General features: G+C 41.1%; 1 protein-coding gene across 2 annotated transcripts in view; it reads left to right on the forward strand.

Annotated features, from left to right (window-relative positions):
* Positions 1 to 3190: 3190 nt before the first annotated feature.
* JAM2 (junctional adhesion molecule 2) overlaps positions 3191 to 18332 on the forward strand; it is an 80241-nt gene continuing 65099 nt past the window's right edge. Inside the window, exon 1 of one of the 2 annotated variants that reach the window (XM_010383429.2) lies at positions 3191 to 3815. In XM_010383429.2, the coding sequence (XP_010381731.1) occupies positions 3749 to 3815 (67 nt within the window). In that variant the 5' untranslated portion in view covers positions 3191 to 3748. The remainder of the gene's footprint in view (positions 3816 to 18332) is intronic. The other variant, XM_030915175.1, reaches the window with a different exon arrangement.

Genomic DNA, 18332 nt, shown 5'->3' on the forward strand with positions numbered 1-18332 from the left:
CCATGTAGGCAATATCCTCAGGAACACTAAATACAAGAGACAATTCTCAACCCTCTTTTTAGCATTTGACTGTACAAACGCCTCCACCTTTAGCTCCTGATTCTCTCCCAGTTCCTTTCGTACTTTTTGACTGCTCTTTCTTGTGCTATTTCTCTGGGTTCTTTCTCTTCCTACCTCTTATTGCAGTTGTTTCCTTAGATTTATCCATAAACATTAACTTTTTTGTCTGATTGATCCCCTTCACTGCTCCTGCCTTCCAGAGAGGTCCTCAAACAATAGTTCGTAGATTAGCTGCATCAGAATCAATCAAGTACTTGTTAGTAATACAGCTTCCTGGGCTGCTGAGATTAAAACTTCTGAAACTCAGAATTTTAACATAATTTTAAGGAAAGAATCATAACGAAGGAGCTCCAGAGGATTCTGGGGAGAAGATAGTCCAGTGATCACTGTTCTAGAAGATGCTGCTAATATTTACATTTATTTCTTTAGTCAATTCTGAGGGTTTCCTGAGCTCTAGACCACTCATTCTAACAGTTTACTGGTGACCCCAGCTATATTTCCCTCCCTCAACTCATCCCAAACCTGCAGGAATTATGTATGCCCTCTATGTTTTATTCCTTTAATGACACCATTTATAACCCCCACATACAGCCTCCCACGCTAGAAATCTGATACCTACATCTTCTCTCCTTTCTCACCCCTACATCTAGCTGATAATATAATCCTGCTGACCGTGTTTGTGAAATATCATCTGAATCCACCTGGTTTTTTATTTATCACACAGTGATCATTTACTTCGCAACTTCATCTCTTTCTCAGGATATTGTAATAGTTTAGACTTGTCTAACACCCTGATTCTCTTATCTCTAATCCATCCTGCACATTTCAATATGAATCATCATTCTAGGGCAGCACTCTCTTGTAGAACTTCCTGCAGTGATGGAAATGCATTGTCCAATATGGTAGCCCCTACCCTCATGTGACTATTGAGAACTTCATATGTGATCAGTGTCAGTGGAGAACTGCATTTTAAATATAATTGAACTCAAATGTATATAGGCAGCCAGGCGTGGTGGCTCACACCGATAATCCCAGCACTTTGGGAGGCTGAGGCGGACGGACGACCTGAGGTCAGGAGTTCGAAACCAGCCTGGCCAACGTGGCGAAACCCAATATCTACTAAAAATACAAAAATTAGCCTGCATGGTGGCACATGTCTGTAGTCCCAGCTACTCTGGAGGCTGAGGCAGGAGAATCACTTGAACCTGGGAGGTGGAGGTTGCAGTGAGCCAAGATTGCGCCATTGTACTCCAGCCTGTGTGACAAAGTGAGACTCTGTCTCAAATTAAAAACAAAACAAAACAAAAAGTGTATATAGCCACTAGGATCTAGAGGCTACCATATTGGACACCACAGTTCTAAAATATGAGTCTTTTCTTATCTCATTGCTTTAAAAAGAACTCATTAGCTATAGGATGAGGTCTAGACAGTAGCGTGAATGATCTTCATACTCTAACCTCCTCTTCAGTTTCTACCACCACCTACCTCACTATCCCGATCCCACATACACTTTAGTACTGTAGAACTTTGCTTTTTCTAAATAAGTCATAATTTTTCTATCTCCCAGCTCTTGATCCTGCTGTTTCCTCTATGTAGAATGCCTTTCCTTTATGTCCTTCCTTTCAGAATTTGACCCATTTTTCAAGGTTTAATAAAGAAAGCCCTGCCCCCACTCCCAACAAAAGGAACATCCCCTTATGGACCTTGGACAAGCCATTTAGTATCTCTCAGCCCAGTTTTCTCATCTGCAAAGTGGGAATATCATTTCCTCTTTTACGGAGTTGTTGGGGGATTAGATGTTGCATTATTCAGACTCCGTCACTGAGAAAGCATGCAATAAAAATAGCTGTTATTATTTTCTGTCCTCCTATAACATTTATCATGTGGTATCAGGCATCTTTCCAGATAAGACTCTCTCTCCCCTCAAGACTGTGAGCTTGTTAGCAAGAAAGCCTTGGTCTTGTTCATGGATGTCCTTCAGCATCCAGCACATTGTTGCCATTTGACAAATGCCTTGGCTGGGCGGCAAATAAATAACTTAGTTACTCACATAGGATTGCATAGAACTTTTTTAAGCATGACATTTTTGTGTATATTTTTAGGGGGGAGTAAAAGAGACATACAATTGTAGCAAGAATTCGCAAAAAGAAGATGCCAACAACTTTTCTTTTTAAGCATCAAATCTTTCTCATTACTGCCCAGAAAAACTGGCATAAGCTGTTGTTAAATCTGTGCCCCTTCTCCTCGCTTGACTGGAGTATGAGTTTTAACATTTTGCCATTTTGACTTTCCTTTCTGGGCCCCCTGGGTCCTCTCCTCCCACCCCCTCCCTGGGTAGTAAGTTTTCATCACTGTCACCATGGCAACAGCAAGGATGCCTCATTCCTCACAGTTCTGCACAGCTAAACTCTGGTCGCCTTTGTCCACTGAGCTAGCTGAATTCTTTATATATACACCACTAAATCAACTATCTTCTATACAGAACTTCATCCATTATTCAACCTGTAAAAAAAACCAAAAAAACAAAAACAAAACAAAAAAAACTGATGTATACTAATTTCTTCTCCTGGGAATGGCCTTTTTCCAGACCTACCAATACTCTTGAATACACCAGACATTTTGGTCCCTAGGAACAAATATAAAAATTGCTAGTGTACTTGCGTCCAATATAAGCGCGGCACAATTTTAAAGCACGCAACAGAGCATTCATAATGGGTTTCCCTTTTAAAAGCACAGTAGACCAAAAATAAACCTGACAAAGGGCAGCTGTAGAGTTTTAACACGTGGAAAACTCCACAAGCAGCAGTTATGTAACTTGAAAGAAACATGATAAATATTTCACACCATTAGATGAACTTCCAACTCTGACACTGAAAAAAAAAAAAAGCAAAGAACACGAAACGAATGCACCTCAAATCTCCAAGGAGCAAAAAGCTTAAACTGAGAAGAGAACAAGGCTGTGTTAAAATCTGAGACCTGACTTCCAGCACAAGGCTTGATTGCTTTTTTTTTTTTTCCTCCAGTCCGAGGCGGAGCCCGCGAACCCCATCTCCTCAGAGCGCCACCCCCTCAGCTTCGCCCGTTGGGCAGAAATTTTCCAAATATCTCCACCCCTAGGCTGAAAAGCCAAAAAGAAGTTTTGAGCCAAGGAGGGGAAGAAAGGAGTTGGGGCAAAACAGGAGGCGTTTCCCCACCCGCATACATCCCAGTCCCCGAGACACCCAATCCCCCCACCCCCAGCCTGCCCACGCCTCCCGCCCCCGGCTTCTCGCCCTGGGGACAGCTGGCAGCCCCGCGCGGACCAGACACAAAGCCGATCAATCCCAGAGGCGTGGGGGCGGAGGGACGACCCGCCGGGGCTTTCCCGGGCGCTGCTCCTCCTGCTGCCCCCTTGCTAGGACCCGGCGGACGCCTCGCCTGGTTTTCACGCCCTCTAGCCCCCACCCTCACCCCCGAAAAAAAGAACAGACCCCCACCCCTGGGCTGGAGGACCCGCCTCTTGGCAGCCAGCTGAGAAGGCGCCCCGGGGAGGGGGAAATTGACATCCCATCTAGAACCGTCCCTCCTCTTCCTCCCCTCCCGACTCTGCTCCTCTCCCGCCCCAGAAGTTCAAGGGCCCCCGGCCTCCTGCGCTCCTGCCGCCGGGACCCTCGACCTCCTCGGAGCAGCCGGCTACCACCCCGGGAAGATGGCGAGGAGGAGCCGCCACCGCCTCCTCCTGCTGCTGCTGCGCTACCTGGTGGTCGCCCTGGGCTGTAAGTTGCTCGGGTTCCTCTACCCTTCCTGCCTGGACCAGCCTGCCCCCACCCTCCAGCCCCCCACAGGGCGCTCGCGGACGGTGTCTGGGCGGCTCTGGGCCGAGGTCGCCGCGGGGCGTCTGACCTTGCGCCCCGGCGAGCGGGAAACCCAGGGTGCCCGCGGGCGGACGCTGGGAGCAAGGGAGCGCGAGGTCGTGGGTTTCTTGTAAATTGCGTCTGATTTTGTCAGTTCTAGATACAGAAAAATAAGGGTTCCCACTAGCAGGTTCTCATCCGTTTGTAAAGTTGGGGTAAGTTTTCAGACAGAGGGACGTGATTCGAATGCAAAACTCACTACCCACTGGTAAGATGCTAAGATCCCAAGAAAGATGGCATCACTGGGAGGCGGGCGCCGGCCACACTTTGAGTCCCCGGGGAGGGGGCAGCGTCCGCGTGGTCTCGGCTCTGTAGCGCCCCGGCTGAGCCGGCGATATGCAAAGCACTTGTGGGGCGGAGATGGGGGGAATTCGTGGCTGCTGAGCCAGAATTACTTTCATCCTCTCCACCTGCACATCTACATTCAGTTAGAGAAGTCTCTGGTCTGGGGACTCTAGCCAGCTGCTGTGTCCTCAGGGGACATCCAACGGGACGATTGTTAGAAAGATTCAGAAGCCACATGATCCAGTAGCTGGGGAGACGTCCCAAAGCCAATTTCACCGGATGATTTTAAACAGGATTTTCACGGATTCTGGGCTCATGAGATTTAAAATCCTGGGAACGTTGCCGTTATTTTTTTTTCTTCGCGTTAACTTTTTAGGAAAATGGAGGAAATTACAGTAGACCTTAAGCAATGCAGTTCGACTTTTGCTTTTTCTTTTTTCTCCTACCTTTTTCGTTTTGCTTTTTTCCCTTCCTCCCTTTCTTTCTCTCTTTTCTTTTCTTTCTGTCTGTCTGTCTGTCTGTCTCTCTTTTGTAAAATGAGTTACTGTTGCTATTCTTGTTCCGGTAAAGTAATACTTATAATACTCAACCTGCGGGATGAGTGTCTAATACCACAATACAATGATATTTTCTCACGCCCTTGCTGCCCAAATGATCATCGCACAGCTCAAGTGATGTGAGCCATGTCCCTTTGTGGAGGAGGAAGGTGCACATTGTCTCAGGAAAGAGACATGTGCTGACCAATATTATATAAAGTCAAATCAGAAAGCCAAAGTTTCACAATGAAACCCTTGTGCAATTTTGAAATATCAGTTGGTATTATACAGAACACACAGAAGAAAAAAATGCACTCATGCTAAAAGGCAACAGAGAGGTAGGCTGGACAAATTCTAACAGAACAACTGAGAAAGTTATGTATTCTGCTGAAATCCTAAATTTCAAATAGAAAAGAGTGTGCCTGTTAGTGTAGAATTGTCACTAATTAAAAACAAAATCGTTTCTGCTCTGTTATTCCTATTGACTCACCAACATAGAAACAATACACCCCAAGTTTGAAATCGTAATGGAGAAACAACCAAGAGGCAAGCAAAAGCATAGATGAATAGGGCTGAGTGACCTCTTCAAGCTTTAGGTAATATAACACATTGGCTCTGCTAAACTTGATTCCTACAGGGGATAAATTTGGAAGTGTTGCAGGGACTTTTCTATATTGTTCCTGAGACACACCAAAAGATCTGGCATTGCAAGAGTGTTTTATTTGTGTGTGGGTTTTTTAAATGTTTAAAACAATTTTAGAACAGTTTGGATTTAGATAAAAATTCCAAAACTAGTATAGAGAGTTCTCATATACTCCACACCCAGTTTCCCGTATTGTTAATATCTTACATGAGTATGGTACACTTTATTCAAATTTCCTTCATTCTTACCTAATGCCTTTTCTATGCCAGGATGCCATCCAGGCTACCATATTACATTTAGTTGTCATGATTCCTTAGGTTCTTCTTGGTTGTAACAGTTTCTCAGGCTTCCCTTGTTTTCTCTTATTATAATGGGTTTGAGAAGTACTGGTCAAGTATCTGGTACAATGACCGCCAATTGGTGTTTCTCTGACATTTTTCTCATAACTAGTCTGGGGTTATAGGGGTTTTGGAGGAAGATCAGAAAGTGGTAAGGGACCTAGGTAAAGGGACATTTTCATCACATTATCTCCAGGGAACATACTGTACACATGACTTACTGCTGTTGATGTGAACCTTGATCACCTGTAATCCTACTCATAATGTAGTGCATACCAGTTTTCTCCACAGATTACCTACCCTTTTATCTTCATTTCCATACTAGATTTTTTGGAAGGAAGTCACTACATGCAACCCACACTTCTTCAGAAAGGAGAGTTATGCTCCATCCCCTTGCAGGCGGAGTATCTTCATAAATTATTTGGAGCTCTTCTGCATGGGAGATGTGTCTCTCCCTTCCCTTCATTTGTTTATTTAATCATGTGTTTTTCTATCAGTATGGGTTGATACATATTTGTTTTATACTTTGGGTTATAATTCAATACTATTTTATTTATTGAAGATTTAGTGGATTTCTAATGCTTTTGTTACAGATTCATCTTCTTAATATTCTTCCCAGATGTAACTGTGCCACTCTTTTGGTCACTCCTCTCATATACAATATCATGCTTACTCCCTTCTTTCCTTTTTTTCCTGCTGTTTATCAGCATTTTTTATATCTTTCTTGGTAGTCTGAAGGATTGCTTTTTTGTTGCTGATCTTGTTATTTAAATGATGATGTCAGTATCCCTGTTGAGATATGGACATTTGTGTGTGTTTAGTTGAATTACATTTTTCTTTCCCACTCCATTAGGAAAAGAATTGCTTGATGTTTGCTCACCACTATGCGTCCAGTGCTGAGTTTAATAGCAGGTATAAATATATGCCTGTTGATTCTGTGGTGTCTTAGTCCACTCAGGCTGCTGTAACAAAATACCATAAACTGAGTAGCTTATAAACAACATTTATTTCCCACAACTCTGGAGGCTGAGAAGTTCACAATCAAGATACCAGCAAATTCAGTGTCAGGCAAGTGCCCACTTTCTGGTTCATAGATGGAGCCTTCTCAGGGTGACCTCCCATGGTGGAAGAGGCAAGGCAGCTCTGACGTCTCTTTGTAAGGGCACTTGTTCTCATGACCAGATCACAGTCCAAAGCCTTCAACTCCTAATATCATCACATTGATGATTAGATTTCAACATATGAATGTGGGGGGGACATAAACCATAGCAGATGGAATGGGGATGAGGTAGGGTAGGTAAAAGAAGTGTATAGATTGAACTGATTGCAATATAAATCATGAAGCTCTAACTTCATGTTAAGTAGGTAGGGTGTCAGATTTCTCTGAGGCATCATTTAAGCTGATATCTCAAAAAATAATAGGAATGAGTATTCCGTGTTTGGTGGGGTGTTGTCATGCCTTTTGGGGTCTCTCAGAGGCAAGGAACTGATTGTGAATGATCTACCTAGCCAGTAGCAGCTGGTCCTCAGATTGGGACTGGAACCTGATCCAGGCGCTTAGCCTGATTCTAATCTCTCATCAACTGATAAAGATTGTGGTAGGAGAGAGAGGTCTGAATCTTTTGTAAAATCACAAGGTTCTGCCTTTTTGCCAGAACTGACCCAAAACAGCACTCCAGGGAAGTGGTACTAGGAAAATTCTGCCCTCTGTATCTATTGTTAAGAAGCAACTGTCATAATCAATTTGCTGGAGAGAAGTGGTTCCATGCTGGCATAGTCTCAATTATCTGATGAACAGAAACGTTAAAATGGGCTTGTAGGTGGATTTAACAACCATTTCAAGACTATGAAAGAAATTATATTAAAAAGAATGAAGTCAAAAACAAAACCTTCAGCCTGAGCACCGTGACTTCACTACAACCGAGAACACTCATTTATCCTCCCACATGCGCAGTTTAATGAGAGGAGCCCACGGGAGCTTACGGATGTTCACCACCCATGGTTTCCATTGCATTGGTTTCTTCCTGTGGGCCTTCTCCATAGAGAAGATGTATTAGAATACAGAGGTAAGAGCTGCTAGCTTTATTGAAGTCAGACCACCAGAAAGCTATAAAGGCCATTACTTAAAATAATATTTTTCATTCCATGCAATATAGTAATAACACTGCTGAGTCAATACTCCAGTATACCCCTCCAGCTAGACTGATGTTTTGAGGAAGATGATAGTGAGGATGGAAAAGGGGAATCAGAACATGGGTCAGGTGCTTCCTTTGGCAAAAGCAGCAAAAGAAAACTTAAAACCAGGGGCTGTTTTCTTGGACAGTATTAGTGTTAACAAGGCTAGAACTCAGAAAAAAATAATCCAACCATATTACTTTTCTATTGCTGTGAAACATATGACCACAAACAAAACAATACAAATGTATTGTCTTCAAGTTCTAGAGGTCAGAAGTCCGAAATAGGTCTCACTGGGCTAAAATCAAGGTATTGGCCGGGCGCGGTGGCTCACGCCTGTAATCCCAGCACTTTAGGATGCCAAGGCAGGCGGACCAGAAGGTCAGGAGATCGAGACCATCCTGGCTAACATAGGTGAAACCCTGTCTCTACTAAAAGTACAAAAAATTAGTCGGGCATGGTGACGAGCACCTATAGTCCCATCTACTCAGGAGGCTGAGGCAGGAGAATGGTATGAACCCAGGAGGCGGAGCTTGCAGTGAGCCGAGATCACGCCACTGCACTCTAGCCTGGGCAACAGTGCAAGACTCCATCTCAAAAAATAAATAAATACATAAATACATAAATAAAATAAAACAAAATCAAGGTATCGGCGTAGAGCGTTCCTTCTGGAGGTTCTAGAGGAGAATCTGTTTCCATGGCTTTTCCAGCTTCTGGAGGCTCCCCACTCACGGCCCTGTCCCACCAGCTTCTAAGCATGCGATGCCAGGCTGCCATCTCTCTAGTTCTCTGTACTCTGCTTCCTTCTTCCACTCATCAGGACCCTTGTCTCACCTGACCTTGGGCTCACCTGAGTAACTCTGGATAATTTACCCATTTCAAAGTCAGCTGGTTAGCAACTTGTATCCATCTGCCATTTCAATTCCTATTTACCATGTAAAGTAAGATATTTATAATTCTGGGGAGTAGGTTGTGGACATCTTTGTGGGGCTATTATTCTGTCTCTCACAGCAGCCAAAATGAGGTTATGCCCAGCAACAGTGTTTTCAGTGTTGTAGCCAAGAATATTCTAGATTCCGTGAAGTCACCATAACTTTTAAAGTATAGCTCATAGTGATATAAAGCTGGTTGGTTTTTTAGGTTTGTTTGTTTGTTTTATTTGAGATGGAATCTCGCTCTGTCACCCAGGCTGGAGTGCAGAGGTGCATTCTCAGCTCACCACAACCTCCACCTGCCAGATTCAAGCAATTCTCCAGCCTCAGCATCCTGAGTAGCTGGGATTACAGGCGCCCACCACCACGCCCAGCTAACTTTTGTATTTTTAGTAGAGACTGGGTTTCGCCGTGTTGGCCAGGCTGGTCTTGATCTCCTGACCTCAGATGATCTTCCTGCCTCAGCCTCCCAAATTCTGGGATTACAGGCATGAGCCACCGCACACAGCCTAAAGCTGTATTTTTTATGAGTTGTTTTTCAAATTGCATAGTATGGTGGTAAAGAACATGCACTCCAATGCTGCACTCGGTGCTCTTACCAGCTGCGTGATCTTATACAGGTTAATACCTATATACATGTCAGTTTACTCATCAGTGTTGGTGATAATCCCAGTAAGAGTGCTTACCTCATAGAGATTTAGGAAGAATTACATGTATAGCACGCTTAGTAAACTGGAGAAGCCATTGAAGCCTTTTGACATTGAGTATCAGTTTGATTTGCATTTTAAAGAGAATGCATTGGATGGAGTATGGTGAATGGAAGGATTGGGGTGGGGGGAGTCAAACTGGGGAAACCAGTTAGAAGTTATTGGAGTAGTCCAGGCAATTGCTTATGTAAGTACTTATTTTATATAGTTTATCGGTAAATATACTCACATAATTACACATACACATATAACCACTGACAATTGCTTTTTACAGCTGTCACCTAGTGATGTGATATGTTCTGAGAAATGTGTCGTTAGGTGATTTTGTTATTGTGTGAACATCATAGAGTGTACTTACACTCTGGTAGAGCCTGCTGCACACCAAGGCTATATGGTGTAGCCTGTTGCTCCTAAGCTACAAACCTATACAGCATGTTACTATACTGGATACTGTATGCAACTGTAAACAGTTGTAAGTATTTGTGTACCTAAACATATCTAAACATGGAAAAGGTACAGTGAAAACAGCATAAAAGATAAATGGTACACCTGTATAGGCACGTACCATGAATGGAGCTTGCAGGACTGGAAGTTGCTCTGAGCGAGTCAGTGAGTGAGTGGTGAGTGAATTTCACTCACCTGGGACGTTACTGTATACTACTGTAGACTTTATCAACACTGTACACTTAGGCTACACTAAATTTATAAAACAATAAAGTTCTTGTGTTACAGCAGTACAGGCGTTATAGTATCACTAGATAATAAGAATTTTTCAGCTTCATTATAATCTGTGGAACCACTTGATATGGTCCATTTTTGACCAAAATGTCATTATGTGGTGCATGACTGCATTTGAAATGTAGTTAATTAAATCTGATCAGGAATTTAAAAAAAAAAAATGGCTCTTTGGTTTTTAAGGAAATTTTTTTAAATCATGTATGCTGCATTTTCAACTTTCTGTTCAGTTCCCAACCTATAAACATGAAACAGTAGCTCTTTTGGTTATTATATATACCTTCTTTCAATGTTATTCTCTTTCCCACACATAAGTTTATTTTCAGTATTTGTTTCCAGTGTTTCCAGAGTTTCCCTGAGTTGTCATCCTTAGAATGGTCATTTTACTTGATTTGATGTTCAGAAGAGTAGCCTTTTATGTTCCAAAGGGTATGAGTGTATGCATGCATGGGGTGTGGGGGAAAGAGAGAGAGAGAGAAGGAGAGAGAGAGAGGATGGATGGCTGTGTGCTCAAATAAATGCCTGCTGACAGGAACACAAAACCCTACTCTATGAATCTTTAGGCCAGTGAATGGGTAGGAAATGCTCTCCAGTTTGGATTGTTCCTACATTTTATGAGCAGAGAAGCAAATCCTGTGAAAGTATTTCAAGAGCTGCCCTCTTAGCTGTCCATTGTCTTGGCTCAGAAAGTCCTAAAGAAGAATCCTTGTAAACTTAACAGACAGGAATTTTGTTTTTTTACTGGAGAGCTCTGCTTTTCTTTATCGCATGGCATCAGCATCAAATTTTTATTTGTTTTGTTGGGTTTTCTGTTGTGTTGTAGTTGTCGGAATTTTCTACTGGGATAATTTAGGACGGGCTTGTCTTTATATTTGTAAGGAGTAAAAATGCATCACCTGGTCTGTCTTCTTTATGCTAGGTTTGTCCAATTTGCTTCCTTTCATTTTGTCAATGCAGTCACCCGCCGTTTTTACTCTTCGCTTTCTTCACATTGTGAAACTTGCTAAATACATACTATGGACAAAACCAAAGATAAAAATGAATTAATTGTTAAACACATTTTCTTATATGTCTAACTAAAAATAATATATGCTTAGGGTAAATTCAAACAGAGCAGCAAGTTTATAAAACAAGAAATAAGTCTCCTTTCCAGCCTTCCTAACTCCTATGCCTCTCAGATAGCCCATCCTTAAGTTTCCTGTATATGGTTTCAAGAAATTAGAAAATAAATAGTTCCAGTATATATAAGCATACTCATAATTTCTGTAGAAATAAAGATCACAATTTATTATGCTTACTGCTGTATACCTTCCAGAAAATCAAATCATATTATATATAGTGTTGTGCACCTTGCTCCAAAAAGTTATTTATGTTAGTAATTAAGCTACAACCTAAAGTTCAGTCTACAAGCAGGACTCAAGATAACATCTTATAGAAGCCTTTAAAATTGTTGTGTCAAAATGCAGTGGGAGCTATTTTCTAACTAGAACCACCAAAAATAATGAAACAAAGTGATTAGTAAAACCGAGGGAAATAAACTTCCAAACCAGTAACCAAATATGGAAAGGGAAAAATTCCAACCAAGATCCAATTAAAAAGTCCAAAGGAGAACGTGTGTAGACCCAGAGAGGACAGAGACACTAGCACCAGCTAAGATTCGCAGACAAGTGCAAATGGGTGCTATTTTTAAAGGAGACCAAAGAAGAAATAATGACCACAAATAAAAAGGGAACATGTGAAACTTCTGGGCAAGTGCTAAATTTGAAAAGACAGAATGGTGTTTATGTTTTTTAAAAATGCACTAGAGAGCTGGGCACCATGGCTCATGCCTGTAATCCCAGCACTTTGGGAGGCCTGAGGTCAGGAGTTTGAAACCAGCCTAGCCAACGTGGTGAAACCCTGTCTCTACTAAAAGTACAAAAATTAGCTGGGCGTGGTGGCGTGCACCTGTAGTCCCAGCTACTAGGGAGGCTGAGGTGTGAGAATCACTTGAACGTGGGAGGCGGAGATTGCAATGAGCCAAGATTGCGCCGTTGCACTCCAGCCTGGGCAACGGCAAGATTCTGTCACCAAAAAAAAAAAAAAAAAAACAATTCACTAGATGCATTTTCAAATAGGAATGGATTTTGATCGGAAGCAGAACTGATACAATGGAATAAACAAAAACTCAAGTATCCATTTGTCCAATAACCGAAACATGCAGCCATCTATGTCATAAAACATTAAAATTGTACCTAAGCATTTTGGAGACATGAGATTATTGTACGGTCCATATAGTGCTTTTGGATCCAGAACAAGTCAGGTTCTTTTGTGCCAGTTGTGTGTGTGTGTGTGTGTGTAAACAAGTGAACATCTATGCCATTTTATCTAGATACAGTACTTCTTCCCAACCTTCATTCCTCTGTGTTGTTGTTGCTATTGTTCCTCATGTGGCCAAAAGCAATTTCTCCCTGAAGTTCTGACTCCAAAATTCCTTGTGCCATATCCTAATTCTTTCCAACTCACCAATTCCTCAGAGTTGATGTCTACTCTATATTATACTCTGGTGTTTTGGGTATATTCTTGATTCTCTTATGGCACTTACTAAGTTGTACTTTTATAGTTTTTCCATGTATATCTCTCTGTATTGTGAGCTTGTTGGGGGCAGAGACAACACATCTTTGGGTCCTTAGTACCTAGAGTACTGCCTGGCACATTTAATACTTGATTAAATAGAATTACATAAGCTGGAATTTAATGCTTATTTGTTTTGTAGCTTCATAAAATTATAGAACTTTTTAGTAATAAAAATCTCAAGACATATGTAAAATTAATAGTCCCAAATGAATACATAATATTTCTGCTCCTAAAACTCTCTCCTCCTCTTTTTAATAGTGGCCTCCCTAGAGATACAAGGAAATTTAGAGACTGGTCTGCCTTGCAGGATTTTAAGAAATTGTCCAGATTTCCTGATGCCTCCTTATATCCTAAAAGCACATAAGTACCTCTTGAATTAGTAAGCATTGATTAAAAACTCAGATGAGTCAAACAATACACTCCTCAAAAGTTGCTTAATCTAGAACAGAACAAAGCACATGTATTAGTCTGTTCTCACGCTGCTATAAAGGACTACCCCAGACTGGGTCATTTACGAAGGAAAGAGGTTTAATTGACTCATAGTTCCACATGGCTGGAGGCCTCAGGAAACCTACAGTCATGGCAGAAGTGGGAAGCAAACACATCCTTCTTCACATCATGGCCGGAAGGAGAAGTGCTGAGCAAAAGGGGGAAAAACCCTTTATAGAATCGTCACATCTCATGAGAATTCACTCACTATCATGAGAAAAGCATGGAGGTAACCACCCCCATGATTCAATTACCTCCCACCAGGTCTCTCCCACAACATGTGGGGATTATGGGAACTACAATTCAAGATGAGATTTGGGTGGGGACACACCCAAACCGTATCAGCATGTTAGTTGTAAAAGTTCTACTCTATGAAGCAGGATATCTCCAAACTTTCCCCTCATGGCCCAATCTCTTTGTTACTCAATTGATATAATAGCAAATCTATATCCCATAATGAGCAAAAGTTTATTAAGAGAGATGAGACAATAGAGACTGTTTTAGTCTATTTCTGTTGCTGTAACAGAACACCTGAGACTGGGTAATTTATAAACAGAAGAGGTTTACTTGGTTCACGGTTCTGAAGCCTGGGAAGTTCAACATTGGGCAGCCACCTCTGGCAAGGGCCTCATGCTACATCGGAGCAGAGTGAATGGCATCACCTGTGGAAGCACCCGCAGGAACAGCAAGCGAGTATGTGCAAAAGAGACAAAACACAAGTGATGGCCTCACTTTTTTTTTTTTTTGAGACAGAGTCTTGCTCTGTCACCCAGGCTAGAGTGCGGTGGCACGATCTCAGCTCACTGCAAGCTCCACCTCCTTGGTTCACACCATTCTCCTGCCTCAGCCTCCCGAGTAGCTGGGACTACAGGCGCCCGCCACCACGCCCGGCTAATTTTTATGTATTTTTAGTAGAGACAGGGTTTCACCGTGTTAGCCAGAATGGTCTCGATCTCCTGACCTTGTGATCCACCCACCTCGGCCTCCCAAAGTGCTGGGATTACAGGCGTTAGCCACCACGCCTGACCAATGGCCTCACTTTTCAACAACTTGCTCTTGCAGTTACTAATCTAGTCCCATGAGAACGAGAACTCACTCGCCTGTGTGAGAATTAACCCAGTCCTATGAGAATGAGACTAATATCTTCGTGAGGGTGGCAGAGTCTTCATGACCCAAACACCTCTTTAAGGTCCTACCACCTCTCAACACCATTCCACTGGGAACTCAATTTCCTATGTGTGGATTCTGAGGGACACACCTCAACCATTGTAGAGCCTGATAAAGTGATCTTCATTTCCAAATCAAAGATGATTTTCCTAGGCACTTTTGTCCGGTATTTATACAGGTTGGTGCAAAAGTAACTGCAGTTTTACCTGTTACTTTTAATGATTTTGTGGGATCTTGACACCTGCTCATTAGCACTTAAAAAATTACCCCTGGATCCAGGTGAGTCATTATCTCGGTCAAGAGTCTCATTCAGCATTAGGCAAATGCCAAAATCAGATCCACATAAGAATCTCAGCTCAACTGTGCTACTGCCACCCAGGACAGCTATCTGAAGATACAGATGTGTTCAAAAAACATCAGATCAGTGATCTTCAAACTTTTTTATATTACATATCCTACTTCGTTTTTTAAAAGAGCATATGTCCTGACATTTTTTTATAAATTATAATATGTATTTCTGTATCAACATATTAATCATAAAACATATAATACATAGAATAAATATCAAATGAATGAGATAATGGAGCATTAAACAATAATACACTAACAGGGCAGAAATGAGGTGGTTATAGCCCTATATTACAGTGTTCTATAAAGGCTCTATAAGTAAAATAATGTGAGATTGGTACATGAATAGACAGACAAACCAATGGAAGAGTATATAAACTCCAGAAATTATGCCAACTTTATTTAGAAATCACGTGTGGGTGTGTATGTGTGTGTGTAAAATGGTAGCATTTGAAACCATGGAGAATGCTTAATCAATATTGTTTCAAATGGGAAGCCATTTGAGGGAAAAATGGATCAGAACCTGATATTCTCCATGATGATTAATTTCAAATGGATCAGAGATCTAAATGAAAGTAGGTAAATAAATAAAACCATACCTCACCCCACCAAAAATAAAATAAAATAAAGCATGGGTCTGTTCTTCTATAAACTGGACTGTATACCAAATGAATATCTGCATGGGAAAAATAAAACACCCTAAACAAATCCAAAGATAAATGACTAATTGGGAAAGGATATTTGTAAGTTACGTCTCTGACAGATTATTATCACTGATATAAAAGAAGCCCCTAAAAGTTAAAATACAAACATCAAAATTTTATAAATGGCACACAAAAAAACCCAGAGTTCCCAGAAGAAAAATTTAAGTGGTTCTTCAAATATGGAGCTTTTCTCAGTATAACTTAAAGTGCAAATTAGATGGTCCCAAAGATAGCACTTCTTCCCTTAGCAAAATCACATAAACTCATCCACATACTGTTATTGAAGTTGTATGGAAATAGGCATTCTACATACTGCTGATGGAGCCGTGAGATGATACAACTGATAGGGAGTAGCAATATGTAGAAAAATTGTATATTTACCCTTTGACCCATCATATTCAGCACTATGTAGAAAAATTCTGTATCTGCCCTTTGATCCATCAACCCCACTACTGGGAACCTATTTTAAAGCTGTAGTTGCAAAAACAGGACATGCTTTATGCATGGTGTTATTTCTTTTTTTATGCATTGTATTATTTATTTCACAACTATTATAAAAAAATTGATTGAAAACAAATGCCCATTTATAGGCAATTGGCTAAATAAATAACACAATGATAGGCCCTGTAGCGATATAAAGGAATAATGGTGATCTCTCTATACTGTTATCTCCAAAATACAGTAAGTGAAAAAAGCAAGATGCAGAACAATCTAATGCAACATGCTACATTTTGTGTATGACAGAAACACTGGCAGGTTAAACTGTTAACTAATGAAGCTATTAACAATAGGTAGAACAGGAATGGAACAGACTTCTCTTACTATATATAGCTTATTACATAGATTTCATTTTGAAATTTTAAATGTTTTATTTCAAAAGATAAAATTCACTAAAACAGCCATCCTTAAAAACGGAAAACAAATGGAAATAAATGAACATACTGAGCCGGGCATGGTGGCTTACGCCTGTAATCCGCATACTTTGGAAGGCCCAGGCAGGAAGATTGCTTAAGACCAGGAGTTCAAGACCAATCTAGGCCACATAGGAAGGCCATGCCTCTACAACAAAGAAAAATAAATAAAAATTAGCTGGGCATGGTGGCATGCCTGTAGTCTCAGCCACTCAGGAGGCTGAGGTGGGAAGTTTGCTTGGTCCTGGGAGATTGAAGCTGTAGTGAGCTGTGATTGCACTACTGCACTGCAGTGTGGGTGAAAGAGCAAGATGCTGTCTCTAAAAGAAAAAAAAAGAAATAAATAAACCTACTGTATATCAAATCAGTGATATAACCACACAGAGGAAATAATTATTTCAATCTGAACCTAAAAACATAATATTCCACCAAACAGTAGAATATATGTTAAGGACAAAAATAGCTGCAAATATGTTTTAAACCTTAGTACTTTAAAATAATGATTTTGTTATTTTGACACTACATTATATTATAGGAAATACAAATCAGTAATTATACTAATGTAAATAGAAATTAAGATTTTTAGTGTAGGAAAAAAGAGATGTGTATAAAATGTTTAAAAATTAAGTACAGGTCCTATAATGTTCTATCTGATTTGGAAATGTTCTATTTGAATTGAGTTTGAACTCATGATGCTTTCCTCTTTTCAAAGCTACTTTTCCTATCTGTCCACTAAAAAGGCCCAGAAGACATCACAGCCTGTATCAATCTGCTTTGAAGAAGTAATAGATAACCTCAGAAACCTCAGTAGTTTGCCACCATATGCATTATATATTTGGCTTGTATTCCATTTTGGTGGCTCCAGGTCAGCTGCTGAGTCTCTTCTCTACAATCTTCCTATTCTAGGACTCAAGCTGAAGGAATTGGCCCTATTTGGAAAAGACAGTCCTTGTGGCCTAGGGAAAAGCAAAGGACAGAACTTAACAGCTCTGAAAGCTTCTACGTAACATGAGATATGCCCATTGGTCAAAGCACATTACGTGGCCAAAAGTGGAACTGGGATGGAGAATTGTGTTCTGCCTGCTAGGAGGCCCTAGAAATCATACAATAATAAATAAGAAGGGAGTTAGAAGTTGGGGATAACAATATAAACTATTCTACAACCCCTCAAAACTGAGCATACTTAGCATATAGACTATAATCCCTAAATACCTTCCACACTAACAATGACTAGGGAACTTTGGAGGGACACTTGATTCCAGTTTTAGGGTTAGGCGATTTAAGATGAGCCTGGGATGTTTTCTTGCCCTCGTGTATTCATCTGTTTTCACACTGCTATAAGGAACTGCCAGAGACTGGGTAATTTATGAAGGAAAGAGGTTTAATGGACTCACAGTTCAGTGTGGATGGGGAGACCTCAGGAAACTTACAATCATGGTGGAAGGCGAAGGGGAAGCAAGGCACCTTCTTCACAAAGTGGCAAGAAGGACAATGCCAAGTGAAGGGGGAAGAGCCCTTATAAAACCATCAGATCTTGTGAGAACTCACTACCATGAGTACAGCACGGGAGAAACTGCCACCATGATTGTTACCTCTATCTGGTCTCTCCCTTTACACTTGGGGATTATGGGGATTACAATTTAAGATGAGATTTGGGTGGGGACACAAAGCCTAACCATATCACTTAGAAGGCAAGGTAACTGTCAAAGACTAATGAGATTGTGCCCAAAGGACAAAGGAATCAACCTAAAAAGCTTTCTTTGGCCAAACTGGAGGCAAGATGAGAATCAAAA

This window comes from Rhinopithecus roxellana, chromosome 13 (genome assembly GCF_007565055.1).
Source record: "Rhinopithecus roxellana isolate Shanxi Qingling chromosome 13, ASM756505v1, whole genome shotgun sequence".
In the NCBI taxonomy this organism is placed as follows: Eukaryota; Metazoa; Chordata; class Mammalia; order Primates; family Cercopithecidae; genus Rhinopithecus; species Rhinopithecus roxellana.